General features: G+C 42.2%; 1 protein-coding gene across 4 annotated transcripts in view; it reads right to left on the minus strand.

The window, feature by feature from the left end:
- smyd1a (SET and MYND domain containing 1a) overlaps window positions 1-21586 on the minus strand; it is a 43637-nt gene that overhangs the window by 2624 nt on the left and 19427 nt on the right. For 2 of the 4 annotated variants that reach the window (XM_079814723.1, XM_079814725.1), the window contains 7 exons: window positions 20084-20297; window positions 19861-19991; window positions 19589-19627; window positions 12925-13120; window positions 4168-4260; window positions 3725-3888; window positions 1251-1419 (listed from right to left, as the gene is read on the minus strand). In XM_079814723.1, coding sequence (XP_079670849.1) covers window positions 1251-1419; window positions 3725-3888; window positions 4168-4260; window positions 12925-13120; window positions 19589-19627; window positions 19861-19991; window positions 20084-20297 — 1006 coding nt within the window. The remainder of the gene's footprint in view (window positions 1-1250; window positions 1420-3724; window positions 3889-4167; window positions 4261-12924; window positions 13121-19588; window positions 19628-19860; window positions 19992-20083; window positions 20298-21586) is intronic. The other 2 variants (XM_079814726.1, XM_079814724.1) reach the window with 1 other exon arrangement.

A 21586-nucleotide genomic window follows, 5' to 3' on the forward strand; every position in this document is an offset into this window, starting at 1 on the left:
TCGAGTCCATTGATTAATATTTTAGGGCTGAAATATGAGTAGATTGATTAATCGAGTAGATTTATTAATATTTATGGGCTGAAATTTGAGTAGATTGATTAATCAAATAGATTTAATAATATTTATGGGCTGAAATATAAGTAGATTGATTAATCAAGTAGATCAATTCATATTTTAGGGCTGAAATATGAGTAGATTGATTAATATTTTAGGGCTGAAATATGAGTAGATTGATTAATCGAGTAGATTATTAATATTTATGGGCTGAAATACGAGTAGATTGAATAATCAAGTAGATTGACTAATATTTATGGGCTGAAATATGAGACGATTGATTAATTGAGTATATCAATTCATATTTTAGGGCTGACATATGAGTAGATTGATTAATCGAGTAGATTGATTCATATTTTAGGGCTGAATTATGAGTAGATTGATTAATCGAGTAGATTGATTAATATGAGTAGATTGATTCATATTTTAGGGCTGAAATATGAGTAGATTGATTAATATTTTAGGGCTGAAATATGAGTAGATTGATTAATCGAGTTGATTGATTAATATTTATGGGCTGAAATATGAGTAGATTGAGTAATATTTTAGGGCTGAAATATGAGTAGATTGATTAATAGAGTAGATTTATTAATATTTATGGGCTGAAATATGAGTAGATTGAATAATCAAGTAGATTGAATAATATTTATGGGCTGAAATATGAGAAGATTGATTAATCGAGTAGATTGAATAAAATTTTAGGGCTACTATATGATAGTATATGACACAGCTTCATTTTTCATGTCAATCATATATTCATGAGAGAAACAAAATCAGGAAACAAAATCATTATTTCCTTTGAATAAGGAAAGCGATAACTGTGTAATAGTATATTTCAAAAGTTAAAGTTACCAGTGCTGCCTTTTATTCGTACCTTTCTGTTTTATTGGTTTATTTTTATACATCTATTTACCTTTTATTTCGATTTTGAAAGATAATGAAGACCAAAAAAGTAGTGCTTGAGAAGTCCTGGAATTTCATTTTACAGTATCTGTACAGACCCTGTAACTATAATATGTCAACACATCACACAGGAAGTATGAATTTGTTCTGGAAATGTATGTAAATTACTGTAATTCGATAATGCCTCAATTGCATATTTGCACATAACACTCAAGCCCGGAGTGCCCGAGCTCATCGCTGATGATGATGATGATGATGAAGGTTGTGTATGGCGTGCAGCCGGTGTGTTTTACCTCCAGGTCTTTAGTGATGGGATGATGAGCTCCGTGTGTGACCAGGAGGACGGCGTATGCGCGACAGATCAGCCCGTGAGCGGCCTCGATCAGCCCCGCGTGCCAGTGTGTGACGCCCGCCCTCATCATGGCCATGCCCAGCTGGGCGTTGTTGGGATGGTAAAGCTTCCTGAGATCAGGAACAGGGAATGATTATCAACAGATTACTGAACAGAGGTCAGCCCTGCTGTAACAGAGTTCATGCTTTGATTTACATTCACAGGCAGCTCTGATCCTCATTCACTCTTGATAAATGTGGATATATATCAGGTACAATATATGTCACTCTCAACTAAAGCTGATTCATATTTTAGGGCTGAAATATGAGTAGATTGATTAATCGAGTAGATTGATACATATTTTAGGGCTGAAATATGAGTAGATTGATTCATATTTTAGGGTTGAAATATGAGTAGATTGATTCATATTTTAGCACTGAAATATGAGTAGATTGATTAATCGAGTAGATTGATTAATATTTTAGGGCTGAAATATGAGTAGATTGATTAATCGAGTAGATTGATTCATATTTTAGGGCTGAAATATGAGTAGATTGATTAATATTTTAGGGCTGAAATATGAGTAGATTGATTAATCGAGTAGATCAATTCATATTTTAGGGCTGAAATATGAGTAGATTGATTAATCGAGTAGATCGATTCATATTTTAGGGCTGAAATATGAGTAGATTGATTAATCGAGTAGATCGATTAATATTTTAGGGCTGAAATATGAGTAGATTGATTAATCGAGTGAATTGATTCATATATTAGGGCTGAAATATGAGTAGATTGATTAATCGAGTAGATCAATTCATATTTTAGGGCTGAAATATGAGTAGATTGATTAATCAAGTAGATTGATTAATATTTTAGGGCTGAAATATGAGTAGATTGATTAATCGAGTAGATTGATTCATATTTTAGGGCTGAAATATGAGTAGATTGATTAATATTTTAGGGCTGAAATATGAGTAGATTGATTAATCGAGTAGATCAATTCATATTTTAGGGCTGAAATATGAGTAGATTGATTAATCGAGTAGATCGATTCATATTTTAGGGCTGAAATATGAGTAGATTGATTAATCGAGTAGATCGATTAATATTTTAGGGCTGAAATATGAGTAGATTGATTAATCGAGTGAATTGATTCATATATTAGGGCTGAAATATGAGTAGATTGATTAATCGAGTAGATCAATTCATATTTTAGGGCTGAAATATGAGTAGATTGATTAATCAAGTAGATCGATTAATATTTTAGGGCTGAAATATGAGTAGATTGATTAATCGAGTGAATTGATTCATATTTTAGGGCTGAAATATGAGTAGATTGATTCATATTTTAGGGCTAAAATATGAGTAGATTGATTCATATTTTAGGGCTGAAATATGAGTAGATTGATTAATCGAGTAGATCAATTCATATTTTAGGGCTGAAATATGAGTAGATTGATTAATCGAGTGAATTGATTCACATTTTAGGGCTGAAATATGAGCAGATTGATTAATCGAGTAGATCAATTCATATTTCAGGGCTGAAATATGAGTAGATTGATTAATCGAGTGAATTGATTCATGTTTTAGGGCTGAAATATGAGTAGATTGATTAATCGAGTAGATCAATTCATATTTTAGGGCTGAAATATGAGTAGATTGATTAATCGAGTAGATTGATTAATATTTTAGGGCTGAAATATGAGTAGATTGATTAATATTTTAGGGCTGAAATATGAGTAGACTGTGAACTATACAGTAAACCTGTCAGTCGCCACATTACTGGAATATCATAGGTTAGCATTAGCATTTAAACCGCACATAAGCTAGTCATATGTCTGAAAGTTTGACGATTTCACTCAAATAAAATGTTGCTAACATGTTTTATCAAGTTGCTAGAATGTTTTAAAGGAACACTCCACTTTTTTTGAAAATAGGTTCATTTCACAAGTCCCCTAGAATTAAATAGTTGAGTTTTACCATTTTTGAATCCATTCAGCCGATCTTTGTATCTGGCGGTAGCACTTTTAGCATAGCTTAGCATACATCATTGATTCTGATCAGTCCATTAGCATCTCATTCAAAAAATGACCAAAGACACTTTCAATATTTTTCCTATTTAAAACTTGACTCTTCTACAGTTACATCGTGTGCTAAGACCAACTGAAAATGAAAAGTAGCGATTTTCTACACCTATGGCTAGGAACTACTTTCTCATTCCTGCGTAATAGTCGCGGATCTTCGTGGCCGTACCATGGCTGCAGCGACTCACACGTATCCCTCCGACATGTGTTTAAGCGCACTCAGACTCACGCGTATCCCTCCGCCATGTGTTTAAGGGCACTCAGACTCACGCGTATCCCTCCGACATGTGTTTAAGCGCACACAGACTCACGTGTATCCCTCCACCATGTGTTTAAGCGCACACAGACTCACGTGTATCCCTCCACCATGCGCTGTGCGTATCTGGCCGCCTCGTGGAACTGCTGCTGGAAGGACAGGACTTCACTGGCAGTGCTGAGGACGCGCAGCAGGTGCAGGTTTGTGTCTCCGAACACTGGATCTTGCTTCTGCAGACACTCACGGCAAATCTTAACCACCTACAGAAACAGATCACAGCATAAACCACTCAATATCACTCTAATCAAAAATCCGTGTTTGTTCAGTTTGCAAATAACACTCCTCATAGAATTGATTAACATCAAGATAAAATTGAACCAAACCATAAATATAATTAGATAAAAGCAACATTGGTTAACAGTGTAAAGAACATCACTGAGGTTCGGAAAGACTGTTTAGATCTACTTTTATTGCCAAAAGTCCAGGTTCGACTTTCGAAGTTGAGGTTCCTGAAATCAGGATGGGATTGTCAGACTGACCTCATGGAAGTTTCCTTTAGTGCGAGCCTCTTCGATCTTCACCAGAGCCTGAAGACTGAACTCTGTGACCTCTTTCAGCACTTCAGCAGACGGCTGAGGACACAAACACACGAGCGCTTCGCTGTTATTACGGTGAACACTGGATCTGAAGATGATCAGGTGATCAGATGTTAGGGTTATCCCTGTATATCCCGGTCATATATACGGTCAGTGCTCCTATTTTTCTGCATAAACCTCCACTGAGATCAGCTCTTCAAATCAGACACAATCCAATTCAACAAGGAACATACAAATATTTAGTTATATGTTTATCTCAGCTAAAACAAAAATATGATCTAAGAACGTTTGAACATCATGCTTTGCACAGGGCTGATAGGGAGAGTAAAGTGTTATTTAATGCAATGTTTATCAAGTTTTTTATTGAGTGTATAATTATAAATAATTATCACCTAGCATCCAAGGGTTTTATTTTTGCAACCAGTTGCTGATCTCAGTGTAGTCGACTTTATACAGAAACACTTTCTAGAATGACTGTATTATTATTCCCTGCCACACGAGGCACTATTTAATCTATATGGTCCTGTGCCTGAGCAGACTTGAGGGACTGATTTAGAGTCCGCTAGTAGGGGTGTAACGGTACACGTATTCGTATTGAACCGTTTCGGTACAGGGCTCTCGGTTCGGTGTGCGCGTGTACCGAACGGTTATGAATGCAATCTTTAACAGTTAACAGTCGGCTTGTTTAAAGCGCGGAACACACTTCAATCCTAGTTCCCACACGAACATATTGAGTATTCAGTCCATTTTATCACGTAATTCAAACGAAAAATGCAGTTTTAACGCTCTATAATATGACGTGACTGATAGACGCGCATCAGTTCAACTTCAAGCGGCAGCGCGCGGCGCGCGAGTGAACGCGATCAGGAAGAGATGATTGCAATCACTGGCGCGCCGCCGCTTGAGAAAGAATAAATATAAATTAATATCTTAAGGTAGGTTGAGGATACATTCAAACTTGCTGAAACGTATCATATGTTGTGTAATCGCTCCATCGGTGTTACAACCGCGGAAAGACAATAAAACAGCTGTAAACAATGTCGTGTAGAATCACGCTTACCTCAGAAATCATTCAGTGTCCACAGCTGTGAGTTCACTAGAGAGATTAACTCTTTCACTGAATACATGCACTATATTAGCCTATATATTCATTATTTACTACTTAGCCTGTTAGTGATGTCTTGTTTATTTAATGTATGTTTAAATAAACCTGTCATGAAAATTACAGCCACTAAATGATTATACTTCAACAACAAATTGGAGAAAAAAATTATTATAATTAGATTTAGAAGTTAATGCAAAAACTGCCTAATGTGAAGCTTATGAGTGTTGTTGATTATTATATCTAAAAATAAATAGCAACTGAATTTAGGCTAATAGTTTGGGCTCTGTTGTTAATCTTTCATTGCAATATGTAAGTAAGAGCTCCCTATATAGTTTACAGCATTATCTTTAAGAAACTTTTAGTTCTAACTGAATTAATTTAAGGACAGACACATTTTTTTCTCATTTAACCACTGTTGAATAAAAATTAATAAAAAGCAATTTTGTAAAACTGCTGTACCGAATCCGTACCGAACCGTGACTTCAAAACCGAGGTATGTACCGAACCGTCAGTTTTGTGTACCGTTACACCCCTATCCGCTAGTATGGATAAAACACATGCTGCGTCCCAATTCGCATACTATCCGTACTAAATAGTATTCGAAAAAAGAATTAGTATGTCCCAAATCTTAGTATGTTGAAAAGAGTATTCCAAAGATTCCCGGATGGTTTACTATTTCCGGTCAGAATCCGAAGTGCAGATCGATGCGCACTCTACGGCTGATATTGCCCACAACCCATTGCGAGATGGACGAGGATTCGATTAGAACTACAAACGCGGATAAAAAGTGTTTAAAAAACTACAAACATGAAGGTTACGCGAGTCTGACGGTTAAGTGGAGAGGATTAGATAAAGTGGTTTGAGTGAGCAATTATCAGTATTTAACTTGACGAAAAGATATTTATTCAATATTATCCACATTATATTTCTCCTTCAGCAGCATTGAGAACTTTTGTAATGATACGTTTGGCCATTAACTTTGCAAACACATGAGAGGAGTCTAAAGACCCACGAAAGGCAGATCAACGAGCGACTACATTTCTCTCCGATACGGTAGGAAATTAAATTGAAAGTGGGGGATTTGAACTGTGACGATGATTGACAGTTTAAGCGGTGACGGGACGCACGTAACAGAGTCCGTTAAAGATGACGAAGTAGTATGTCCCAAAGCTTGCATACTCTTCTGCTACACACTCAAAAGTATGTACTTTTTCTTCACAAAAAGAGTACATACTTTTAGGACGTAGTATAAGTAGGCGAATTGGGACGCAGCCACAGTCTATTTCATGATTCATCCCAGACTCTTCTATACAGGTGCTGGTCATATAATTAGAATATCATCAAAAAGTTTATTTATTTCACTAATTCCATTCAAAAAGTGAAACTTGTATATTATATTCATTCATTACACACAGACTGATATATTTCAAATGTTTATTTCTTTTAATTGTGATGATTATAACTGACAACTAAGGAAAATCCCAAATTCAGTATCTCAGAAAATTAGAACATTGTGAAAAGGTTGAATATTGAAGACACCTGGTGCCACACTCTAATCAGCTGATGAACTCAAAACAGGCAAAGGCCTTTAATGGTCTCTCAGTCTAGTTCTGTGGGCGACACAATCATGGGGAAGAAGCTGACCTGACAGCTGTCCAAAAGACGACCTTTGGCCCCTTACACAAGGAGGGTAAGACACAAAAGGTCATTGCAGAAGAGGCTGGCTGTTCTCAGAGCTCTGTGTCCAAGCACATTAAGAGAGAAAAAAGTGTGCAAGCAATAGGGATAACCGCACCCTGTAGAGGATTGTGAAACAAAACCCATTCAAAAATGTGGGGGAGATTCACAAAGAGTGGACTGGAGCTGGAGTCAGTGCTTCAAGAACTACTACACACAGACGTATGACAGACAAGGGTTTCAGCTGTCGCACTCTTAACCAACAGACAGCGTCAGAAGCGTCTCGCCTGGGCTAAAGACAGACAGGACTGGACTGAGTGGCCAGAGTTATGTTCTCTGATGAAGTCAATCAGGGTCTCAGAGTCTGGAGGAAGAGAGGAGAGGCTCACAATCCACACTGCTTAAGGTCCAGTGTAAAGTTTCCACAGTCAGTGATGGTTTGGGGTGCCATGTCATCTGCTGGTGTTGGTCCACTGTGTTTTCTGAGGTCAGAGGTCAACGCAGCCGTACACCAGGGAGTTTTAGAGCACTTCATGCTTCCTGCTGCTGACCAACTTTATGGAGATGCAGATTTCATTTTCCAACAGGACTGGGACCAGCACACAGTGCCAAAGCAACCAGTGCCTGGTTTAAGGACCATGGTATCCCCGTTCCTGATTGGCCAGAAAACTCGCCTGACCTTAACCCCATAGAACATCTGTGAGGTATTGTGAAGAGGAAGATGCGATATGCAGAAGAGCTGAAGGCCACTATCAGAGCGACCTGGGCTCATAACACCTGAGCAGAGCCTCAGTCTGATCTCCTCATGCCTCAGTCTGATCTCCTCACGCCTCAGTCTGATCTCCTCACGCCTCAGTCTGATCTCCTCATGCCTCAGTCTGATCTCCTCATGCCTCAGTCTGATCTCCTCACGCCTCAGTCTGATCTCCTCATGCCTCAGTCTGATCTCCTCAAGCCTCAGTCTGATCTCCTCATGCCTCAGTCTGATCTCCTCACGCCTCAGTCTGATCTCCTCACGCCTCAGTCTGATCTCCTCATGCATTAGTCTGATCTCCTCAAGCCTCAGACTGATCTCCTCACGCCTCAGTCTGATCTCCTCATGCCTCAGTCTGATCTCCTCACGCCTCAGTCTGATCTCCTCATGCATTAGTCTGATCTCCTCAAGCCTCAGACTGATCTCCTCACGCCTCAGTCTGATCTCCTCATGCCTCAGTCTGATCTCCTCACGCCTCAGTCTGATCTCCTCACGCCTCAGTCTGATCTCCTCACGCCTCAGTCTGATCTCCTCATGCCTCAGTCTGATCTCCTCACGCCTCAGTCTGATCTCCTCATGCCTCAGTCTGATCTCCTCATGCCTCAGTCTGATCTCCTCACGCCTCAGTCTGATCTCCTCACGCCTCAGTCTGATCTCCTCACGCCTCAGTCTGATCTCCTCATGCCTCAGTCTGATCTCCTCATGCCTCAGTCTGATCTCCTCATGCCTCAGTCTGATCTCCTCATGCCTCAGTCTGATCTCCTCACGCCTCAGTCTGATCTCCTCATGCCTCAGTCTGATCTCCTCATGCCTCAGTCTGATCTCCTCATGCCTCAGTCTGATCTCCTCATGCCGCAGACTGATCTCCTCATGCCTCAGACTGATCTCCTCATGCCTCAGACTGATCTCCTCATGCCTCAGTCTGATCTCGTCAAGCCTCAGTCTGATCTCGTCAAGCCTCAGTCTGATCTCCTCACGCCTCAGTCTGATCTCCTCATGCCTCAGTCTGATCTCCTCATGCCTCAGTCTGATCTCCTCATGCCTCAGTCTGATCTCCTCATGCCTCAGTCTGATCTCCTCACGCCTCAGTCTGATCTCCTCATGCCTCAGTCTGATCTCCTCATGCCTCAGTCTGATCTCCTCATGCCTCAGTCTGATCTCCTCATGCCGCAGACTGATCTCCTCATGCCTCAGACTGATCTCCTCATGCCTCAGACTGATCTCCTCATGCCTCAGACTGATCTCCTCATGCCTCAGTCTGATCTCCTCATGCCTCAGACTGATCTCCTCATGCCTCAGACTGATCTCCTCATGCCTCAGACTGATCTCCTCATGCCTCAGACTGATCTCCTCATGCCTCAGTCTGATCTCCTCACGCCTCAGTCTGATCTCCTCATGCCGCAGACTGATCTCCTCATGCCTCAGACTGATCTCCTCATGCCTCTCAGACTGATCTCCTCATGCCTCAGACTGATCTCCTCATGCCTCAGTCTGATCTCCTCACGCCTCAGACTGATCTCCTCATGCCTCAGACTGATCTCCTCATGCCTCAGACTGATCTCCTCATGCCTCAGACTGATCTCCTCACGCCTCAGTCTGATCTCCTCATGCCTCAGTCTGATCTCCTCACGCCTCAGTCTGATCTCCTCATGCCTCAGTCTGATCTCCTCATGCCTCAGTCTGATCTCCTCATGCCTCAGACTGATCTCCTCACGCCTCAGTCTGATCTCCTCACGCCTCAGACTGATCTCCTCATGCCTCAGTCTGATCTCCTCACGCCTCAGACTGATCTCCTCATGCCTCAGTCTGATCTCCTCACGCCTCAGTCTGATCTCCTCATGCCTCAGTCTGATCTCCTCATGCCTCAGACTGATCTCCTCACGCCTCAGACTGATCTCCTCACGCCTCAGTCTGATCTCCTCATGCCTCAGTCTGATCTCCTCACGCCTCAGTCTGATCTCCTCATGCCTCAGACTGATCTCCTCATGCCTCAGACTGATCTCCTCATGCCTCAGTCTGATCTCCTCATGCCTCAGTCTGATCTCCTCATGCCTCAGACTGATCTCCTCACGCCTCAGTCTGATCTCCTCACGCCTCAGACTGATCTCCTCACGCCTCAGTCTGATCTCCTCATGCCTCAGTCTGATCTCCTCACGCCTCAGTCTGATCTCCTCATGCCTCAGACTGATCTCCTCATGCCTCAGACTGATCTCCTCACGCCTCAGTCTGATCTCCTCACGCCTCAGTCTGATCTCCTCATGCCTCAGTCTGATCTCCTCACGCCTCAGTCTGATCTCCTCATGCCTCAGTCTGATCTCCTCACGCCTCAGTCTGATCTCCTCATGCCTCAGACTGATCTCCTCATGCCTCAGACTGATCTCCTCATGCCTCAGTCTGATCTCCTCATGCCTCAGACTGATCTCCTCATGCCTCAGACTGATCTCCTCATGCCTCAGTCTGATCTCCTCACGCCTCAGTCTGATCTCCTCATGCCTCAGTCTGATCTCCTCACGCCTCAGTCTGATCTCCTCATGCCTCAGTCTGATCTCCTCATGCCTCAGTCTGATCTCCTCACGCCTCAGTCTGATCTCCTCACGCCTCAGTCTGATCTCCTCATGCCTCAGTCTGATCTCCTCATGCCTCAGTCTGATCTCCTCACGCCTCAGTCTGATCTCCTCACGCCTCAGTCTGATCTCCTCATGCCTCAGTCTGATCTCCTCATGCCTCAGTCTGATCTCCTCATGCCTCAGTCTGATCTCCTCACGCCTCAGTCTGATCTCCTCACGCCTCAGTCTGATCTCCTCATGCCTCAGTCTGATCTCCTCATTCCTCAGTCTGATCTCCTCATGCCTCAGTCTGATCTCCTCAAGCCTCAATCTGATCTCCTCAAGCCTCAGTCTGATCTCCTCAAGCCTCAGTCTGATCTCCTCAAGCCTCAGTCTGATCTCCTCACGCCTCAGTCTGTTCTCCTCATGCCTCAGTCTGATCTCCTCACGCCTCAGTCTGATCTCCTCAGGCCCCAGACTGATCTCCTCATGCCTCAGTCTGATCTCCTCATGCCTCAGTCTGATCTCCTCACGCCTCAGTCTGATCTCCTCACGCCTCAGTCTGATCTCCTCATGCCTCAGTCTGATCTCCTCACGCCTCAGTCTGATCTCCTCACGCCTCAGTCTGATCTCCTCACGCCTCAGTCTGATCTCCTCATGCCTCAGTCTGATCTCCCCATGCCTCAGTCTGATCTCCTCATGCCTCAGTCTGATCTCCTCACGCCTCAGTCTGATCTCCTCACGCCTCAGTCTGATCTCCTCATGCCTCAGTCTGATCTCCTCACGCCTCAGTCTGATCTCCTCATGCCTCAGTCTGATCTCCCCATGCCTCAGTCTGATCTCCTCATGCCTCAGTCTGATCTCCTCACGCCTCAGTCTGATCTCCTCATGCCTCAGTCTGATCTCCTCACGCCTCAGTCTGATCTCCTCACGCCTCAGTCTGATCTCCTCATGCCTCAGTCTGATCTCCTCATGCCTCAGTCTGATCTCCTCACGCCTCAGTCTGATCTCCTCACGCCTCAGTCTGATCTCCTCATGCCTCAGTCTGATCTCCCCATGCCTCAGTCTGATCTCCTCATGCCTCAGTCTAATCTCCTCACGCCTCAGTCTGATCTCCTCATGCCTCAGTCTGATCTCCTCACGCCTCAGTCTGATCTCCTCACGCCTCAGTCTGATCTCCTCATGCCTCAGTCTAATCTCCTCACGCCTCAGTCTGATCTCCTCATGCCTCAGTCTGATCTCCTCACGCCTCAGTCTGATCTCCTCACGCCTCAGTCTGATCTCCTCATGCCTCAGTCTGATCTCCTCACGCCTCAGTCTGATCTCCTCACGCCTCAGTCTGATCTCCTCATGCCTCAGTCTGATCTCCCCATGCCTCAGTCTGATCTCCTCACGCCTCAGTCTGATCTCCTCATGCCTCAGACTGATCTCCTCACGCCTCAGTCTGATCTCCTCACGCCTCAGTCTGATCTCCTCATGCCTCAGTCTGATCTCCTCATGCCTCAGTCTGATCTCCTCACGCCTCAGTCTGATCTCCTCACGCCTCAGACTGATCTCCTCACGCCTCAGACTGATCTCCTCATGCCTCAGTCTGATCTCCTCATGCCTCAGTCTGATCTCCTCATGCCTCAATCTGATCTCCTCATGCCTCAGTCTGATCTCCTCATGCCTCAGTCTGATCTCCTCATGCCTCAGTCTGATCTCCTCACGCCGCATGGCTGCAGTAATTCAGGCTAAACCAGCCCCAACTGAGCATTGAGTGCTGGACACGCTCATACTCTTCAGCTGGCCAAGATTTCTAAAAATCCTTTCTTTGTATTGTGCGTAGTGGTTCTTGAAGCGCTGACTCCAGCTCCAGTCCACTCTTTGTGAATCTCCCCCACATTTTGTAATGGGTTTTGTTTCACAATCCTCTCCAGTTTGCGGTTATCCCTATTGCTTATACAATTTTTTCTAGCACATATTTTCCTTCCCTTCGCCTCTCTATTAATGTGCTTGGACACAGAGCTCTGAGAACAGCCAGCCTCTTTTGCAATGACCTTTTGTGTCTTACCCTCCTTGTGCAAGGGGTCAAAGGTCATCTTTTGGACAGCTGTCAGGTCAGCATCTTCCCCATGATTGTGTCGCCTACAGAACTAGACTGAGAGACCATTTAAAGGCCTTTGCAGGTGTTTTGAGTTCATCAGCTGATTAGAGTGTGTCTTCAATATTCAACCTTTTCATAAAATTCTAGTTTTCTGAGATACTGAATTTGGGATTTTCCTTAGTTGTCAGTTATAATTATCACAATGAAAAGAAATAAACATTTGAAATATATCAGCCTGTGTGTAATGAATATACAAGTTTCACTTTTTGAATGGAATTAGTGAAATAAATCAACTTTTTGATGATATTCTAAATATATGACCAGCACCTGTATAGAGCTTCTTGACTCAATTTTAAAGAATGCTTTATGCCAGAAAGGTTCTATATAAGGAGAAATGTCTTGCAAAATAATTTAATGTTTAATGGATTATAAAAAAAGGTTACGTTTCATAAAATGAAATAAAACAGCCCCTAATAGGTTCTATATATGAAGCTTTTCTTCTAAGAGTGAGGGTTCTAGTGCAGATATGAACCTTCTGTCCGTCTGCGTCTCTGCTGGCCGTCATCAGGTCGTCTTTAGAGCCGCTGGTGCAGTGCTCACACTTACAGTCGAAGAAATACTGCTGCTTCAGCAACCGCTGCCGGTCCTTGGACACGTTCAGGAAGTCCACATAACTCACGGTCAGCTCTTCCCCCTCCGAGATATTTCCCAGAGCCCTCAGCTCAATCCTGACAGCGTTCCCAGAGTTCCCAGTGAGTGAGAGGACACAGAGCCAATGAGCTAACGCTCTCTCTTCAACAACAACAACAACAGTGTGGAAACTCGTTTCTGCCACTTTTTATTCTGATGCAATTTTGACTATATATATTGCAATTCCCATTTTATATATCTTTGTGATTTTCTGACCATTGCCTAATCCATGTTCTCCTGACCTACAGGCAGAAACTTCAATCTGCCAAGGACTGCAGATGGAGATGGAGCAATGAAGCAGAGCGGGAACGACAAGATCTGAACGGCCGATGATCTGAATGAGTTCTATTATAGTTTTGCTAAGGACGAGCCGCACTTGTTGTTGTGACTTTTATTTTGACAGCGCTGAGAACGCCTGAGCCTGAGCACACACCTCTCACATTCCCTGTCTTCATTAGATTATGGTCTGTTTAACAGTCTTGTCTAATACATTATCAGATTGAACTGAAAGAAAGTAGACAGTATATGAACAAGTATTAGCGTTTGCCGTGTGGTTGATGTCCAATGCCGCTAGCTGAGCAGAAATACATAATCATGTTTCGCTTGGGCCCTCAAAGTTGCGTCGGATTTTCTCTTTAGTGTAAAGGTTGAGAGGTCCATCTATCGCTGATTTCCATGTTCGTAGAGTTAGTTTGTGGAGGAAATATATATGCTACACTCTAAAAAATGCTGGGTTAAAAATAGCCCAAGTTGGGTTGAAAATGGACTAACCCAGCAATTGGGTTGGTTTAACCCAGCAATTGGGTTGTTTTAACTCAGCGAATGGGTTGTTTAACCCAGCGATTGGGTTGTTTAACCCAGCAATTGGGTTGTTTTAACTCAGCGATTGGGTTGTTTTAACTCAGCAATTGGGTTGTTTAACCCAGCAATTGGGTTGTTTAAACTCAGCGATTGGGTTGTTTTAACTCAGCGATTGGGTTGTTTTAACTCAGCAATTGGGTTGTTTTAACCCAGCGAATAGGTTGTTTTAATTCAGCGATTGGGTTGGTTAACCCAGCGATTGGGTTGTTTAACCCAGCAATTGGGTTGTTTAACCCAGCAATTTGGTTGTTTAAACTCAGCGATTGGGTTGTTTTAACTCAGCGATTGGGTTGTTTTAACTCAGCAATTGGGTTGTTTTAACCCAGCGAATAGGTTGTTTTAATTCAGCGATTGGGTTGGTTAACCCAGCAATTGGGTTGTTTTAACTCAGCGATTGGGTTGTTTTAACTCAGCAATTGGGTTGTTTTAACCCAGCGAATGGGTTGTTTTAATTCAGCGAATTGGTTGTTTTAACCCAGCGAATGGGTTGTTTTGACCCAGCAATTGGGTTGTTTTAACTCAGCGATTGGGTTGTTTTAACCCAGCAATTGGGTTGTTTTAACTCAGCAAATGGGTTGTTTTAACTCAGCGATTGGGTTGTTTTAATTCAGCAATTGGGTTGTATTAACCCAGCGATTGGGTTGTTTTGACCCAGCAATTGGGTTCTTTTAACCCAGCAAATGGGTTGTTTTAACCCAGCAATTGGGTTGTTTTAATTCAGCAATTGGGTTGTATTAACCCAGCGAATGGGTTGTTTTGACCCAGCAATTGGGTTCTTTTAACCCAGCAAATGGGTTGTTTTAACCCAGCAATTGGGTTGTTTTAACTCAGCAAATGGGTTGTTTTAACTCAGCGATTGGGTTGTTTTAATTCAGCAATTGGGTTGTATTAACCCAGCGAATGGGTTGTTTTAATTCAGCGATTTGGTTGTTTTAACCCAGCGAATGGGTTGTTTTGACCCAGCAATTGGGTTGTTTTAACTCAGCGAATGGGTTGTTTTAACCCAGCAATTGGGTTGTTTTAACTCAGCAAATGGGTTGTTTTAACTCAGCGATTGGGTTGTTTTAATTCAGCAATTGGGTTGTATTAACCCAGCGAATGGGTTGTTTTAATTCAGCGATTTGGTTGTTTTAACACAGCGAATGGGTTGTTTTGACCCAGCAATTGGGTTGTTTTAACTCAGCGAATGGGTTGTTTTAACCCAGCAATTGGGTTGTTTTAACCCAACAATTGGGTTGTTTTAACTCAGCGATTGGGTTGTTTTAACTCAGCAACTGGGTTGTTTTAACCCACCGAATGGGTTGTTTTAACCCAGCAATTGGGTTATTTTAACCCAGCGAATAGGTTGTTTTAACCCAGCAATTGGGTTGTTTTAACTCAGCGAATGGGTTATTTTAACTCAGCGATTGGGTTGTTTTAACCCAGCAATTGGGTTATTTTAACCCAGCAATTGGGTTATTTTAACCCAGCAATTGGGTTATTTTAACCCAGCAATTGGGTTCTTTTAACCCAGCGAATGGTTTATTTTAACTCAGAAATTGAGTTGTTTTAACCCAGCGAATGGGTCCATTTTCAACCCAACTTGGGTTATTTTTAACCCAGCATTTTTTAGAGTGTATAATCTGTGTGTGTAGACTGCTTTTTTTATTTTTATGGCGGGTACTGGTGTTTCGCGTGCGTTCGTCCAATCAGCGTTCACTTACGTCACTGGTAGTTCCTATCTATATTGTGCTGGGTTAGACCCTACTCTGAAGTAGGAGCTTAAATAGTTCCAACAAAAAGAGTTCTCAGAACTAAAATCGTTCCTCGTTCCTGCGGTGTGAACGCACCAATATCCGGGTACTTCCACCAATCGTTCTAGGAACTATGAAAAGGTTCCTCCGGTGCGAAAGCCCCTATAAAGTCACGCCCAGCTGACGATTGCTAACGTTCTCATCTATTGAAACCCTTAGATTTCTTATTATTATTCCGCCAGTGAAGTCTATGGCAGCCCATAGAACCGTTTGCGGGAAAGTTATGAAATTATAACTTCTGAACCGTTTGTCCAAAAATCATAAAAGTGGTCTTGTTAGATTCGGGATGGCATGAGTCGTGTGAGTCGACTGATATCCAATTTTACCATATCGGCCATTTTGGCTGTCGGCCATTTTGAATTATGTGCTAAAATGCTGTATTTTATGAACTCATGAACGGATTGTTACGAAACTCGGTATGGGTCATCATCACGATGTCCTGAAGGAGCCTGAGAAGTTTTGAAAACAGCGCCGCCTAGTGGAGAATTTTTCCCCCCAAACGCGTATAACTTTGGGTGTGATTGACTTATTTTCATGGGAGTAACTTTTTTCGTCTCCTGAATCCTTGCCGAGTCCAACGATACCAGACTTGCCAGGTTTCTGCGTATGGTTTGTGCAGCGTTGTAATTTAGCACTTATAGAACGTTAGCTGATATCTTCGAAACCGCTAGTCCAATCGAGACAAAACCAGCGTCAGAAGTTCAGAAACATAGGTCAATAGCTAAATGCTAATACCTAAACATCAAAATATTGATAGTAAGGCGGAGTAAAATCCAATCAAATTTAGGTGTCAGTCATTTTTTACATGTTTTTTCATATAAATGTCTATAACTCCAAAACGAAATGAGATATTTTCACCAAAATTGACACACACATGTATGGGCTCACTCCGAGGACACATTAAAAAGGGTAGGATTGAGCCTCTTGGTGGCGCTATAATTAAACACAATAGGAAATTCCCATAGACTACAATGCATTTTTCAGCCTTTTTGCCTAAAATCATCTTAAAATGTGTTTAATTGCTCATTGCTGCAGTTGATCTGACACTGTCAGCCATTTTGGCATGTCTTGTCTTCTTCTTTGCGCTTGGCCCCGGTATTGCTGCTTGCAGCTCTATTTAAGTTATGAAAACGTTCAAAACGTCCATTTCTTAAAAAATAAATCCTGGTTATTTGAACGGTAGAGAATTATTGGAATGTTACTTTTGAAATTTTGCAGAATTATATGAAAATGTAGTAAGTAGTACCGTTTAAAGAACATTTGTCATTGTTCTGTTCTGTTTCATTGTGTTTTTTTGTCTGATTAGCCTTAGTTCACCCGTCGTCTCATTAGTTAGTCCCTGTGTATTTATACTCTGTGTTCTCCCTCATTCTCTGTCCGTTCTCATTGATGTTTCATTGTGTATTGCCATTAAAGACATTTATATCGATGCTCCTTCATCTTCATGAGTTTATACACACCAACCCGTGACAACATCAGACTAATGTAAAGAGCGTTCCCCGTTCGCTGGGCAATTACACTTTTTTTTTTTCAGTGGCAGAATCAAAGTTCCTGAATTCAGTCTTACAAAACTATGGGACTATTTTCATGTCATTGCATTCCTAAAATAAAGGCACAATACAGTTCTTGTGTTAGTACAAAAATAAAGAAAGCCAAAAAGCTATTTCTGCAACTCACATGCGACACCATGTTAAATCAAATCAAGAATATTTTATGATAGTGACAGTGAATGAGTTCCTCAGAGGACCATAACATGCGACACAGACGAGAAAACACGATGACTTGACAAGTGCTTCTACTCTTGAGTAACTCTTAGGGTTTTATAAGAATGGTTGTTTTAACTCAGCGAATGGGTTGTTTTAACTCAGCGAATGGGTTGTTTTAACTCAGCGAATGGGTTGTTTGAACTCAGCGAATGGGTTGTTATAACCCAGCGAATGGGTTGTTTTAACTCAGCGATTGGGTTGTTTTAACTCAGCGAATGGGTTGTTTTAACTCAGCGAATGGGTTGTTTGAACTCAGCGAATGGGTTGTTATAACTCAGCGATTGGGTTGTTTTAACTCAGCGAATGGGTTGTTTTAACTCAGCGAATGGGTTGTTTTAACTCAGCGAATGGGTTGTTTTAACTCAGCGAATGGGTTGTTTGAACTCAGCGAATGGGTTGTTTTAACTCAGCGAATGGGTTGTTTGAACTCAGCGAATGGGTTGTTATAACCCAGCGAATGGGTTGTTTTAACTCAGCGATTGGGTTGTTTTAACTCAGCGAATGGGTTCTTTTAACTTAGTGAATGGGTTGTTTTAACTCAGCGAATGGGTTGTTTTAACTCAGCGAATGGGTTGTTTTAACTCAGCGAATGGGTTGTTTTAACTCAGCGAATGGGTTGTTTGAACTCAGCGAATGGGTTGTTTTAACTCAGCGATTGGGTTGTTTTAACTCAGCGATTGGGTTGTTTTAACTCAGCGAATGGGTTCTTTTAACTCAGCGATTGGGTTGTTTTAACTCAGTGAATGGGTTGTTTTAACTCAGCGAATGGGTTGTTTTAACTCAGCGAATGGGTTGTTTTAACTCAGCGAATGGGTTGTTATAACCCAGCGAATGGGTTGTTTTAACTCAGCGATTGGGTTGTTTTAACTCAGCGAATGGGTTCTTTTAACTTAGTGAATGGGTTGTTTTAACTCAGCGAATGGGTTGTTTTAACTCAGCGAATGGGTTGTTTTAACTCAGCGAATGGGTTGTTTTAACTCAGCGAATGGGTTGTTTGAACTCAGCGAATGGGTTGTTTTAACTCAGCGATTGGGTTGTTTTAACTCAGCGATTGGGTTGTTTTAACTCAGCGAATGGGTTCTTTTAACTCAGCGATTGGGTTGTTTTAACTCAGCGAATGGGTTGTTTTAACTCAGCGAATGGGTTGTTTTAACTCAGCGAATGGGTTGTTTTAACTCAGCGAATGGGTTGTTTTAACTCAGTGAATGGGTTGTTTTAACTCAGCGAATGGGTTGTTTGAACTCAGCGAATGGGTTGTTATAACCCAGCGAATGGGTTCTTTTAACTCAGCGATTGGGTTGTTTTAACTCAGCGAATGGGTTCTTTTAACTTAGTGAATGGGTTGTTTTAACTCAGCGAATGGGTTGTTTTAACTCAGCGAATGGGTTGTTTTAACTCAGCGAATGGGTTGTTTTAACTCAGCGAATGGGTTGTTTGAACTCAGCGAATGGGTTGTTTTAACTCAGCGATTGGGTTGTTTTAACTCAGCGATTGGGTTGTTTTAACTCAGCGAATGGGTTCTTTTAACTCAGCGATTGGGTTCTTTTAACTCAGCGAATGGGTTGTTTTAAATCAGCGAATGGGTTGTTTGAACTCAGCGAATGGGTTGTTTTAACTCAGCGAATGGGTTGTTTGAACTCAGCGAATGGGTTGTTTTAACTCAGCGAATGGGTTGTTTGAACTCAGCGAATGGGTTGTTTTAACTCAGCGATTGGGTTGTTTTAACTCAGCGAATGGGTTGTTTTAACTTAGTGAATGGGTTGTTTTAACTCAGCGAATGGGTTGTTTTAACTCAGCGAATGGGTTGTTTTAACTCAGCGAATGGGTTGTTTTAACTCAGCGAATGGGTTGTTTTAACTCAGCGAATGGGTTGTTTTAACTCAGCGAATGGGTTGTTTTAACTCAGGGATTGGGTTGTTTTAACTCTTTGATTGGGTTGTTTTAACTCAGCGAATGGGTTGTTTTAAGAGTCATAAATGTCATGTAATTAATTTTCATTTTTAGGTGAACACTTGCTTTACGTGAAGACACGATGCTGTCAGTAAGACGAGGTCAAAGGTCAAATGTTAGTGTTTAACTGACCTACCTTCTCTTCGAGTGGAATGAAGCATCCAGAGCCGTCTGACTGCAAGAGAAACACACACACACACAAACACACGCACACACACACACACACACACACACACACACACACACACACACACACACACACACACACACACACACACACACACACACACACACACGCACACACACACACACACACACACACACACACACACACACACACACACACACACACACACTGTTTGAGCTCAGATCTGATCCCCTCATCTCGATGGATTCTCATCGACTCACTTGCCATGGTTGAGAATGATGGTGCAGTTGGGCCAGCAGCTGTGGTTGACCAGGCAGAGGTTGGGGAAGAGCCCCACGCCCACAGCCTGAAGACCCCTCTGATCGCTCAGCGTGAAGCCGTTGCAGTTAATCTGAGGACACACACACACACACACACACACACATCTGTCTCATCCTGAGGAGCTGAGGGGCGTACAGGAGGAAGGGACGAATCTCTGCCTACCACACCGAAGATATGCGACACGTAGTCCTCTCCCACCGCCTTGCGCTTCTTCGGCCAGTAGTTGTAGAGCTGCTGCACGTCCACCTTCAGCTCCTTCAGATCCTCGGGGCACATCTTGGACAGGTGATCCTCCAGGAGGTCAAGGGTCGTGAGCTGGGCGTCCGAAACCAGACCCGTGTCCTTCTGGATCCGCCACAGGATACGAGCGGCCAGACTGCCATCACAGCACATTCAGCGCCAATCAACGCCAATCAACGCCTGTTCACTCCAGCCTGAACTTCTGCTTTCTTTGGATAAGCCAACACTTATTTATCATTACTAACTCTAAAGGCCAGATATAATGGCCCTTGGCCTTGGTCATTAGACTCCCCCTGAAACTGCCTCGTCGACACGGCATCTCAATAAACCCGTCTCCGGCGTGATGACTCCGATTGTTCGAATATTACAATTTAATAATTGTTAAATCGACACATCATCCTCAATAAACCCGTCTCCGGTGTGATGACTCAGATTGTTCGAATATTACAATTTAATAATTGTTAAATCGATATGTCATCCTCAATAAACCCGTCTCCGGCGTGATGACTCCGATTGTTCGAATATTACAATTTAATAATTGTTAAATCGATATGTCATCCTCAATAAACCCGTCTCCGGCGCGATGACTCTGATTGTTCGAATATTACAATTTAATAATTGTTAAATCGATATGTCATCCTCAATAAACCCGTCTCCGGCATGATGACTCCGATTGTTCGAATATTACAATTTAATAATTGTTAAATCGACACATCATCCTCAATAAACCCGTCTCCGGCGTGATGACTCAGATTGTTCGAATATTACAATTTAATAATTGTTAAATCGACACATCATCCTCAATAAACCCGTCTCCGGCGTGATGACTCAGATTGTTCGAATATTACAATTTAATAATTATTAAATCGATATGTCATCCTCAATAAACCCGTCTCCGGCGTGATGACTCCGATTGTTCGAATATTACAATTTAATAATTGTTAAATCGATATGTCATCCTCAATAAACCCGTCTCCGGCGTGATGACTCTGATCTTTCGAATATTACAATTTAATAATTGTTAAATCGATATGTCATCCTCAATAAACCCGTCTCCGGCGTGATGACTCTGATTGTTCGAATATTACAATTTAATAATTGTTCAATTGATATGTCATCCTCAATAAACCCGTCTCCGGCGTGATGACTCTGATTGTTCGAATATTACAATTTAATAATTGTTAAATCGATATGTCATCCTCAATAAACCCGTCTCCGGCGTGATGACTCCGATTTTTCGAATATTACAATTTAATAATTGTTAAATCGATATGTCATCCTCAATAAACCCGTCTCCGGCGTGATGACTCCGATTGTTCGAATATTACAATTTAATAATTGTTAAATCTATATGTCATCCTCAATAAACCCGTCTCCGGCGTGATGACTCCGATTTTTCGAATATTACAATTTAATAATTGTTAA

Source organism: Gobio gobio (assembly GCF_949357685.1).
Source record: "Gobio gobio genome assembly, chromosome: 4".
NCBI lineage: Eukaryota > Metazoa > Chordata > Actinopteri > Cypriniformes > Gobionidae > Gobio > Gobio gobio.